This window comes from Maylandia zebra, linkage group LG11 (assembly GCF_041146795.1).
Source record: "Maylandia zebra isolate NMK-2024a linkage group LG11, Mzebra_GT3a, whole genome shotgun sequence".
NCBI classification, from domain to species: Eukaryota; Metazoa; Chordata; class Actinopteri; order Cichliformes; family Cichlidae; genus Maylandia; species Maylandia zebra.
In genome coordinates, this window is record NC_135177.1 from 3,705,237 (window position 1) to 3,717,975 (window position 12,739).

The following is a 12,739-nucleotide window of genomic DNA, read 5'->3' on the forward strand; positions in this document are numbered from 1 at the left end:
TTGGCTGCGCCTAGAAATCCTGTCCATAAAAATTATGAACAGAATCGGTGACAAAGGACTGGCCTGGCGGAGCCCATCATCCACCGTGAACGAGTCCGACTTATCGCCGGCAATGCGTACCAAGCTCTTGCAACGGTTGTATAGGGATCGGATGGCCCGTAGCAATGGGCCAGACACCCCATACTCCCGTAGCACCTCCCACAGGACACCCCGAGGGACACGGTTGAATGCCTTTTCCAAGTCCACAAAACACATGTAGACTGGTTGGGTAAACTCCCGTGTGCCCTCAAGTCGAAGTCAGCAGTGCTCCGCCAGCACTATACACAGTGCAGGTAGAGCACCGCTTTCCCCTCCTGAGATGAGATATGGTTTGCCAGAATCTCTTCATGGCTGTCCGAAAGTCTTTTTCCATAGCCTCTCCGAACTCCTCCCACACCCGAGTTTTTGCTTCAGCCACTGCCCGAGCCACATTCCGCTTGGCCTGTCGGTACCTTTCAGCTGCCTCCAAAGCCCACAGGCTAACCAAGCCCGATAGAACTCCTCCTCAACCTGGTGGCCCCCTTCACCTCTGGTGTCCACCATTTGGTTCAGGGGTTACCACCACGACAGGCACCAACCACCTTGCGGCCGCAGCTCAATGCAGCAGCTTCAGCAATGGAGATGCTGAACATGGTCCATTCGGACTCAATGTCCCCAGCCTCCCTCAGAATGCTGTTGAAGCTCTGCCGGAGGTGTGTGTTGAAGATCTCACGGACTAAGGCCTCTGCTAGGCATTCCCAGCACACCCTCACTATGCGTTTAGGTGCACCAGGTCTGTCCAGCGTCCTCCCCCGCCAGCTGATCCAACTCACCACCAGGTGGTGATCAGTTGACAGCTCAGCCCCTCTCTTTACGCGAGTGTCCAGAACATATGGTCGCAGGTCTGGTGATACGATTACAAAATCGATCATCGACCTGCAGCCTAGAGCGTCCTGGTGCCACATGCACTTATGGACACTCTTATGTTTGAGGTGGTCGTTATGGCCAAACTGTGAGTTACACAGAAGTCCAATAACAAAACACTGCTCGGGTTCAGATCAGGGAGGCCGTTCCTCCCAATCACGCCCCTCCAGGTCTCGCTGTCGTTACCCAAGTTAGCATTGAAGTCTCCCAGTAGGACAACATAGTCTCCAGGTGGAGCACCCTCCAGCACTCCACCCAGGGACTCTAAGAAGGCTGGGTACTCTGAACTGCTACTCGGCACATAAGCGCAGATGACAGTCAGGACCCATTCCCCGACCCTAAGGTGCAGGGAACAAACCCTCTCATCCACCGGGAAGAACCCCAACGTACAGGCACCAAGCCGAGGGGATATTAGAATACCCACCCCATACCGCCCCGCCGCCTCTCCAGTAGAGTCCAGCCCCTCTCCAGGAGACTGGTTCCAGAGCCCGAGCCATGCGTAGAGGTGAGCCCGACTATATCTAGCCGGTACCTCTCAACCTCACACACTAACTCAGGCTCCTTCCCCACCAGAGAGGTGACATTCCATGTCCCAATTCCCAGTCTTGGTAGCTGGGGATCAGTCCGCCAGGGCCTCCGCTCCTGGCCGCTGCCTGGTACACAATGCACCCAACCCCTACCGCGCCTCCTGCAGGTGGTGGGCCTGCGGGAGGTCTATATATGTGTGTGTATAAATATATATATATATATATATACACACACATTAGGGGTGCAACGATACAGAAAATTCACGGTTCGGTTCGATACTTTGGTGTCACGGTTCGATATTTTTTTGATACAAAAAAAATGTTCATGCCTTTTTAATTTGTCATTTATTAAATTTTCACGGCACACTCCGCACCACATCTCTGTGCATTCATCATTTGTTTGAAGCCAGCTCACCTCCTGCAACTACTTTTCCGAGAATACGTGCTTCTTTTGTGGTTCGGACTCCTTCTGACATTTCTTTGGAGGTGGAGGAACATCACAGTAATTGCTTAAAGGAGCTTGCTTCTTCGACATCTTTAAGAGTTCTAAACAAATGTCTGTCCTCCTCCTGAAAATCTTATGTACGCAAGCACGCCTTGCAACTTCTTATCTTGTGCGCGTTTTTTATTTTGACAGCGGATGCGCACCTGCGGACCACTTATGTGCACCCCTGGTTATTTAGTTCGTCATATTGCAGCCACAGAAATTATTTTGTCCATGATAAAGCTGCACTTTCTTTTTGCCTTATAGTCTGATTCGTCATAACTTTTCCGTTTTGTGGTAAGCTTTTCTTTGGCTGTCACTTCTTCACCCTGACCTATCTTATTTGGCCCAGCAGAACTAAAATATATATTCTGCTACTTTTACACACGCACCCACATAACGCTCAGCGATTCTCTGCGAGATCAGCCTCTCACATGTTTAAGCTTGCTGCAGGAGATTTCACTTGTCATGCTTGCATAGTAAGCTAACGATTGATAAGACGATGTCAGAGGAATTGGTGTGCAAATTATCATCACTCACAGATCAGTGCTGTCGCTCTCTATACACAGTTAGCACGATTGCAAAGTGAAAGCAAAAAACAAGCGCAAATTCAAACGCGATTTCAATATGTCACATATTGACAGTGGCTCACCGATGCCAATGACATAATTACCCAGCTACATTTCCGAAAGAATGCAAAAGCATTGACATATATTTTTCCTTCCTACGGTAGGCCGACGGGCAGGGCAGAGATAGATTTTGGTAGCCCGACTGGAAAAATCGTTAGACCCGGGGCGTCGGGCTAGCAATTTTGCGAGCCCTGTATCTGATTGAGGAATCACTCATCTTTGGAAAAGAGAGTTTATTACAGTGAAAAGGCTCTTTCCAAAATAAAAGCTATACTATACGCTTCTTCTGGGCTATATTCTCAGCAGCATATTAAACATATCAGGTCCCCATAAGGAGAATCACGTGCTAATGGCTGTCTAAATGACTCGGGTAAAGTTTGTAGCATGCGTGCTTGTTGTTTTTGTCTGCTTCCACTTGTCTTTGCACTAGGATGATGTCGGCGTAAATGTTCAGTCATATTCGTTGTGTTCCCACTAGTGCTGTCAGCGTTAATCTGAAATGACGTTAATGCCACAACACGGCAAATCTCCGTTAACGAGCTACAGTGGATCGCCCCGTGCATGGGGCTGGACAGCCAACACGTTAACGAGCTAACTGCGCTAACACACTAGCTCCCACCCATGTAATTGAGCATTGCATGGCACATCCAACATACTGTTTTACTTTAGTCCATGACGCGCTTACCTTCAGAGTCATACGTCACATGAAAACCAAAATAGTTCCAAACGCCAGATCTGAACGAGGGTGGGGGAGGTTCAATTTGCCATGTTGCAAGGAGAGCTTAACTTCTGTCTCGCTAGCTTGCCCTGCGTTCAGTGAATCTGCGTTCGACTACTCCGCCTAGGCTGCACTGTCGAGTGCAAATCCACTGAGCGCTCAACACAGACAGCATCGTCAGAAGGAAAGTTGATAAAATAAATTAAAAATTTTGTATTGTTCGATACATATGCGTACCGAACCGAAAGCACCGTATCGAACGGTTCAATATCGATACGAGTATCGTTTCACCCCTAATATATATATATATATATATATATACATACAAAGATGTAAATTCATACACTTTGCTGTGCTATAAAAATCCAAATCAATGCACTTATTGACTTCTAATTATTGAAAAACTTAATTCTTTCTGTCTATAGTCACATCTTCTAATTGCTCATTAAGCAGTTCTGGGAACTGTGAATGTGAATCCATATGATAACTACACGTTCTGAATCCCCGCTGATGCCACTCTTACCATACAAAGGCTCTGGAAATACCAAACAAACACAGATCTTGTATATAAAAAGAAAGTACTGTTTTCATGTGTATAAACTGAAGCTCTTTTGAGTAGTGTGCCAGAGTAGCCCGCATGAATAGGCCGTGAAAGTGCTAATCCTTCCTTTTTTTAGCCAATTCTTTTCTTTGTGCTACCTGCTTTTTCCACAAATGCCTTTACAACACAATCAAATATTATTTCTATTTGCCACTACACCAAGAAAAAAAACAGGTCAGGGCAATTTCAGTGCATCTCTTTTAATGGGGACAGGTCCATTATTGCCTGGCTCTGTGGTGATCAGATAGGATGTCTGCTTTGGTATAATGCCTGTGAACTCTGCAGTCTTCCACAGTATTCTCTTCTATTTCTTCCTTCACTCATTTAGGTAGAATCACACTGTGTTCCTCTACCATGTCCAAAATACTACATCCACAGTCTTTCACATGCAAATGCGGTACCTCATTCATAAGCAGAGCAAGCATGAGATGTGGCAGAATTTGCAAACAGATAAAAGTATTAGACGTGACAGAAGGAAGTGTTCAGTTTATTCTTTATCTGAGTGAGGGCTGACGTACAGTTAACATTTGAAAGAGGAGAATGTGACTGATGGTACTTTTACAGCTGTCCTCTATACACTAGTTATGTTGGACTTCTTCTAGGACAACAAAGTGACGCCAATGTACAGCGTGAAAAGATGCAGTACTTCCACATTAAAACGGCAAATTTTACAGCATAATTAAACATGTTTACAGGGTTATGTATGTATCTACTGGTATGTATCTAGCTTATTTACCTGTTTGAGGATGTTGTTTGCCTAGGGCAGGGGTGTCAAACTCCAGGCCTCCAGTGCCGGTGTCCTGCAGGTTTTAGATCTCACCCTGGGTGAACACACCTGAATCAAATGATTAGTTCATTACCAGGCCTCTGGCAAACTTCGGGTCCAAATTCATGGGCTGCATCCTCCTGAGGCCACATTTGTAGACCGATTACGTCCCAGCGACGCGCCGAAGGTTGTCCAAATTCGTAGACTCCTCCGAATGCAGCCAACAAATGCGTCCTCCTTTTCCCCGAATTTGAAGGATGGGTCGGGTGTGTCCTTCGTGGCCCACCATATCCCAGAATTCATAGCCCAGCCAAACTCCAGTTTCCAACAATGGCGGCCGCTAATAAGTTTTAAAATTACTCATACTAATCTTTCTGGGTCACAAAATAAACTTTTAACATATTTCCAGGCGAGAAAGTAGCTGTGTAAACATCAAATATCTGCTCGGTTTATCAAGATATCGCATATTTGCAAAAGTGCTTCGACGTTTTCGGAGGCGTCTGCTACCCACCAGCTTGATAGCTCGTCGGGAGCTCGAGGGTTACTGATGCGGCCGAGAACGGCACAACTCCTGGCACATCATTTTCAGATCACCGTGGACTTTCGCTGCTCGGGTTAAACGTAATATATAAGTCACTTAGACAACCTAAAAATGTTATTGTTGGGCTTTTTTCAGTGTTTTGTTTGTTCGTGAGTAAATCGATTTGGCTGAGATTAAAGTTATTAGATTAGATAAATAAAATAAAACTTTATTAATCCCCCGGGTGGGTTCCTCCTTGGTTTTTACACAGCTGACTAAACGTCAAACAGAAAACTGATTAAACAGAAGTATGAGACAGTCGAGAATTTACGCCAGTGTCCCGTTATATTTTAGATAGCAAGGAGCAGACGGCTGAGTTTATTAAACTCTACCGAGACAGCGGTGACGCTAATCAGAAGGCTAGACCGTCCAATTTCACGGCCGTTTACTTCCGGCCTACCAGACGTTCTGAGGACCCGGCCCACGTAGACCGCGAAGGCCGGGTCCTCAGGAGGATGCAGCCCATGAATTTGGACACGACCATGTTGAGGAGGTAACTTAGCCATTTAAATCAGCTGTGTTCAATCAAGGACACATCTAAAACCTGCAGGACACCGGCCCTCGAGGCCTGGAGTTCGACATACCTGGTCTAGGGTCTCTGTCAGCCGGGTTATGGTCGTCTTAACAGCTTGAAAAAAAGGCAACTGGACTTCTGCACATTTTGCACCTCATTCATTCAGTCGCAGACCAACTGTTGGAGGGTCCTATGTATTAAAATGCCTAGTGGAGGTTGTTCTCTTGTTTCCTGGAGGTGAGCCTATGAACTGGTTCACTCTAAGGACAAAACACCCAAACACAAGCAAAACAACACAGTGTATGCGGTGCAGTGCAGCGAGAAGTGATTAGATCTCTACATAAGACAAACAGCTCTCCTCTCTACAAACAGGAAACAACACAGCTTTACACCTGCATTTTAAGATTATGACACTCCTTCCAGGATGCCAGTGTTTATATTTTGGGCAGAGAAGACACATGATTTAAGATACAAGTGAAGGGCGCCATCGACGTCTACTGTAGCTGCTATCACCCACCAACAGTGCAGTCCTGCGATCCATTTCAGGCGTTTCAACTCCCATTCACATTTGGCCTCAGGTGACCATAATAACTCACATCATGGTGGGGTGGGCCATTGTCTCACAGAGGTTTCACCTGTGGGCCCAGTGATGGGAATGACCCACGTTTTCTCTCCTCGTCATGTCTCATGTGACAACGTGATCAACACTGTGCTGACGACCCTTAGGGCCAGCTCCAAGATGACACCCGCCACTAGCGGTTTATTACCTCCAACTGTTTTGGACTCCACCAGTTGAACCAAAGAAGCTTCTTGGATGAGAAAACCCATACAATCACACCCAGATAAATAAAGTCCTAAAGTACCTTCATTAGTCTGGTCTTACAAAAAGATACTCCAAGGTGTTTTTCCCTGCTTTTTTTAGCTAGACAAAAATTATCACCCTGTGCCTCTGTTAGTACCATGCTAACATAGTTAGTTGAACAGTGCTAATATTAGCATTTTTTTCTTTTTGTGTATACAGTTTGTAATTGTGGCTATTACAATACTTATACTCACTGTTTTGAGTGCATAATTGCATGACAAATAGCCACAGGAACAGCTGGACAAGTACCAGGATGCTTTACAATGAAATATCAAAAAATTGAGTGTGTAACACTAAACCTCTCACAGGTGTTTTCACATCTGTGGTGTTTAGTCCATTTAAATCAAATTATGGTTCATTTTCCTGATGGTGGGGTTCATTTGTATAATAATGTAACATACTAAATCATGAATTGATAAATATTTTCTACTCAGGACCTTGCATTTTGGCTCAGCATTTTTTAATAAGTTGCTTGAAGCTTTACCACTATGTACCCACATCAATAATTTTCATCTACCCTGGTCTCCCTGTCAAATGGAGCGCCAGTGAATACTCCAGAGAAGCTGGTTGAGTCATTTGTTTACTTTGGGTTACACATCACTAGCTGCTAGTATATCCACCTTACATTCCTGCTGTATGAAATGGCAGTTTAATCCTCAAGTGGTGAAGTTTGTTGTTTCCACCTTTAGTGGGATCAGCTTTCTTGCTTATTTTGCAAAGTTCACAGATAATAAAATAATGACAGAACAGAGAAAAATTACCCTTAAAAAACAGTTTTGAATTTGGCGCATCATTTATATCTCTACATTTTAGCAAGCCTACTTAAGACTAGTACATTGGAGAATAGGGCAAACAACGAAGAAAACAAAAACAAAAACATTTTATTATCCATTCTTGCAGTTAGGATAAGCCAGTTTTAGTCATCCTGACTCTAAAGGGTATTTAAAGGGTATCTACATTAGCCTGATTGAAGGTAGCAAACAAAAGGGCACTCTGTAACAAAAAGGTAGCAATTAGCACAAGTTATTGCTTCCCATTCTTCCTAGGAAACTTCATCACACACCCACAACCCCATTACGTACCCACACCTTTTACTCCATAAAGCAATGCAACTAATCCTGAGTATTTTGAGACACTGAAGTATCATCCTGTGTTTGTGTGTGTGTGTGTTTAAATAAAGCTAGCAATAGTTATGGTCAGCACTGTTGTGTTTTTCCTGAGATCAGGAATGTTTATCTTTTTGACAAAATCTTCAGTGGGTTTGTGGTGACGTTTAACAAGTCCATAATAAACAGGTCTTGGGTTGAAATGGTTCTTCATATCTTTGAGTTATGAATATGAATCCTTCTCCACCTCATCCTCATCCACCTTGAGATGTCTTCACAGTGTTTTACTGTGGGTTTGATACATTGTTGTGTGGTTTCTCTCTTCAGTCAGTCTCCTTGCAAACAACCTTCCATTACTACCACGAACCACAAAATAGGATTCATCAGTAAATAAAACTTTTTCCATTACAAAGTATGTCTTTATAGACGCTATGCATCCTCTGACACTATGACCTTGTTTAGACAGAGAAATTTTAGAAATTCTTTAGACAAAATTGCTTGTCCATCACTAGTGCAAGACTTGATGGTGTGCTAATTTTTGTCTGTCAAATCCTGCTTTGATTCAACTGATCCAGTTGTCACCAAGTGTTTTTGAGGTCTGTCCTCTTAGAAGCCTTCAGTCTAGCCATTAAACAGTGTTGGGAAGGTTACTTTTAAAAATGTATTCCACTACAGATTACAGATTACATGCCCCAAAATGTATTTTGTAACGTATTCCGTTACGTTACTCAATGAGAGTAACGTATTCTGAATACTCAGGATTACTTAATATATTATCAAACTTTTTACAACTACATGAATCTACTATTGCTGTGTGATTTATTACTTTTACTGAAGGTTACTGGCCATACAACTAGATTTTTAAATCTTAATATAAAACGAGTAACAGTAGAGTGGACATAGAAAACGCGTATATAAAACAGGTCCGCGGCTCTGAACCGTAGTAAAGGGACCTCTGGCTAATACGTCGGGTTCATGTCGGGCTCGTAGCTGAAAACTAGCTTTACTTTGTTGTCTGGCTCAACTTTTCTAGGGAGAGACAGAGAGAGGAGTTGAAAGGCTGCTGCAACAGAACTTATTGTTTCGGAGGAAAACACGAACACGGTGTACAGTCGAGTCTTAATAGCTTACTTACATCTGGACTACACTGCCCATGAGGCTACATTCTTTAGGGCTATTCCTGTACTGGCAATTTTTTGAACAATAATTTTAAACAATAGTTCTTCCCGTCATTATGCGGGTTGAAATTAGAGGTTAATGCTGTCGGGCCTTCACTGAACCACCAGCAAAAGAAGATGAAACTACACGTCATGGTTGAAAAACACAGAAATAAATTCCCTCTTACTTTGGCTGTTTGGCTTCCACCACGATTAAAATCGCACTTTCTGCACAGCTCCCTCTCTCTGTCTCAGTGAAACCGGTTAACCATCAAAAATCTCTGTTTTCTACATTATTTGCTTGCTTATTACTCAGCAGTCAGCTGCTGCGTTTTTGTTTTTACAAAATGACCTCTGACAAGAAAGCCTAACTTCTTCTGTTTAATACAGAAGAAATTAACATTTTTGTAAATGATGCCAAATTTCAAAACTCTTAGCTGTGTCTCTAATAAAACTTCTTTAAGTTTACTCTGTAACTTTTTGCTTTTCTTTCAGCAGCATCAGGTAATGTTCATGAGTTGATTCATGGTTTTCTTCAGTTTTTGATCTGCTGCAGAATATTTTTAAGCCTATCCACTATAAAAAGCCAGACCAGAAAAATCTCCTTCATGTTTTTTTGTGTTTTATCCTCAGTTACTTTGACACAAAGGCATCTGCTGTGATGCTTAAACCTCTGATGAAGTCTCACAAGCTTTGTTTTTATACACAAATATAAAAATATGGATATGTACTGATAAATTGTCAATTAATATTTATTTAAAATAATATTTCTGACTGAGTCCAAATTCAATCAAATCAAATCAAATCCAGACCTAGTGAATCAGAATTAAACCAGCTATAGAAATCAGTGACGATACCCAGCCCTATGCTACACCGACCACGGCTCAACACAGTAACCTTAACTTGGAAAGTCATCTGCCTTTCACTTCAAGTTAGATTTGATCTAAAGCCAAAATCACACCTACATTTTTCAGGTATGCCCCTTTTTCCCATATGGCTGACACCAAGTAAAAGCTAATTCCCCAGTGAATGCTCATGACGGAGCCAGACATAGCTGATGGCACATTTGTGACCCAGCAGAAAAGCCTTTATATCTGTCCTATATCTGTGTGCTAAGTTTCATTCTTTTTGCCAAGTCTACATCACTGCAGGGAGTGGAGAGCCGTTTATAGATATCAGGGTGTCTAAATGGATTTTCTCAAACACTCTGCACTGTTGTGGTTTTTAAACCCACATCTTTTTGCTTCTCATCAGAAAATTTGTCAGTGTGGCAGGGAGGTGGAGGTTAAAAAGTTTGTTTTGCCCAGCAGAACGTTCAAGCTTAGGGCATTAGTCAAGCACATCATATTAAAATGAGCCCACAAAAGGTTATCTGTAATAAATTAGAGTCGGCAGTGTAAAAATTCAAGGCATACACAACAAGATGGGGCAGCATCTTACCTATTGCATCTCCTTGTTCATGAACCATGCTGGCCAGATCCTTCATGATTTGACTGACATCCAGCATGTCTCTCTATGGAGAAATCACAGTGAATGCTCATGTTAGTCCTCCGTACATATCAGTCCATGAGAGACAATGTGCACATAGGACAAAGATTATAGCTTGAAAAGTAAGGTTATTAGTATTCATTTATTAATAATATTATTGTCCATATTTACACTGTTTGGTCTTATTAGATGTTATCATCTTTATTACTTAAACTAAATGCAAAGTATTATCAATATTGAATAATGCACAAAGTCATCTTGCATATGTGAGCAGGCAGTCAGGCTTAATTACAGAAACAGAATATGTAACAGAATAACATAACATTATTTCATTTCACTACATTTTTTTTATTTTTTATTTTTATCTAATAAAAAAGACTCTAAAGTGCAAAGGTGGGATTTGCATATTCTTTATCACCCTGATCAATCCTGATCGATCAAAGAAGTAGTAGAAAGGATGGTTCATGGTTTCAGATGGACAGAGATCAATTGAAGCCAGTTTTGACTGATATTATGTCAACAAAAAAATTGTAGGAAACTGTAGTGGCTTTTTGTCATCCTTAAATGTTTTGCTCATAGTTGTGCAGCTATGAAGGATTTCTATAGAAAATGCAATTCTAATTCAATTTCCCTGTCCCTTTAATTGACAGTGGATTTGTGTCTAATCCTAAATGTTTTGTGCTTGGCTTGTCCAAAAGTAAAAAAAAAAAAAATGCAGTTCAAAGTTTTTGTTCAATTATTCCACTGTCAAGGCACAGAGCGAACTGGTGCAGCTATGGCTGACCGCAGCTAATTCTCCACAGTCTCAGAGCTTTGAATCTGCTCTCAATGTTTCAGCTCAAAGCAATATGAAAGCTTATAAAACCTCTGTCTATCTCATGCTCGCAGGTCCCCCCCTTTTCCTCCATTATAGCACCGTGCAATCACAGCTGCGTTTGTGTAGCCTAACCCACTGGGCCATCCATCACAGGTGGCGGAGTTTGCTGTGGAAACTGGCAGCCATCCTGCCACTTGGCAAAAACCATTTGAATGGAGCAAAAATGGCCCCTGGCAAAGCTTGTGATGCTAAAGACTTTTTGCATTTATCTTGAGGCAACCCTGTCCATCACCCTGTAATAGAATAATAAATTTATTTTACCTGGCAAAGCATTGGGCAATCAGGGCTCATTTTATCATAATGACAGAACAGTGTGTAACCAATTTAGCAAACACTGTGTTGCGAATAGACATAGACAGACGGGGGGGACACACACACATGTACACACCCAGGTGGGTTGGGGCGACCGTGGGTGGGTGGGTGCAGTGGACCCCTGCCTGAGGGCTGAGTGGGTGGCCAGGCTTGGAGCCAGCACTGTGCCCTTTTCCATATTTCATGTGCTTCAAATTCTTCTCATGAGCAATCCAGAAGCCACTGGATACTGGCATCAGGCTAGGAACCAGCCAACATGGATGTTCATTAGGATGATTTGTTTGTTGCCTTTTTTCCAAGACTTGCAACAACAAAAAGGACATTCTGATAGCCAGCTCTGATACTCCCCCACATTGAAAGGAGCCAGCTGAGGTGGTTCAGGCTTCCAAGTTTAGATGGTTAAAATGAAGTTACTTAAGCATCCAAACGTCCACCTCATTCAGTTATAACAAAGCTCTTCATTTAAATGCACATCATCGTGCTTTCTTGCTTTTCAGTGGTTATGGAGATATTTTTTTCCACTAAGTGCAACTACGAGGACACTGCATTCCATCATATATAAGGGCTTTCTACAGAGCCCTCCATTTCTGACTGACCAAGACCTAAGACAACCATATAGACTACTGTATGTTTTCTCCTTTGTGTGGGCACCTTAAAGGGCATTTTATCCTGTTTGCTCTTCTATAATGACATCCTAGAGAGCCCTAGTGCATTAGCATTTGTGCCAGTTCAGCTGAATTTTCTTTCTATGACACATTTTCCGTCTGTACACAATGTTATTCATCAAAGTCAAGGAAAACTGAAAGGACACCAGTTTTTGAGTAATTCACTCTAAATTTGCACCAGCTCCATGGGGCAGTGCTCTACAGCTCACCCTGACCTTACCTCCCACTGTGGCGCACATGCAAAAACCGAGCTTGCTGTATAGGGATCAATAAAATGTCAGTGAACTTTTGCTACATGCCACAATTCTTTATGATGATAGCCAAAGAATCAGACTAATCCTCACTTCCAGAGCTCACCTCTGCTGGTCCTCTGACACTGTCTGTCAATCCTGCTGCTCTTGTTATTGTGTATGACTGATAAAAAGAACATACTTGAATAAACGAAAGGCTCTGAGGGTCTGTATATTTTCATGCAACTAAAATGTCAGACCACAATTCAGACATCAGTTTC

At 42.6% G+C, this 12,739-nt stretch overlaps 1 protein-coding gene across 6 annotated transcripts in view; it reads right to left on the reverse strand.

Annotated features, from left to right (window-relative positions):
- Nucleotides 1–12,739, reverse strand: part of tsnare1 (T-SNARE Domain Containing 1) — a 271,580-nt gene that overhangs the window by 72,787 nt on the left and 186,054 nt on the right. For all 6 annotated transcript variants that reach the window (XM_076889692.1, XM_076889687.1, XM_076889691.1 and 3 more), the window contains exon 9: nucleotides 10,327–10,399. In XM_076889692.1, the coding sequence (XP_076745807.1) occupies nucleotides 10,327–10,399 (73 nt within the window). The remainder of the gene's footprint in view (nucleotides 1–10,326; nucleotides 10,400–12,739) is intronic.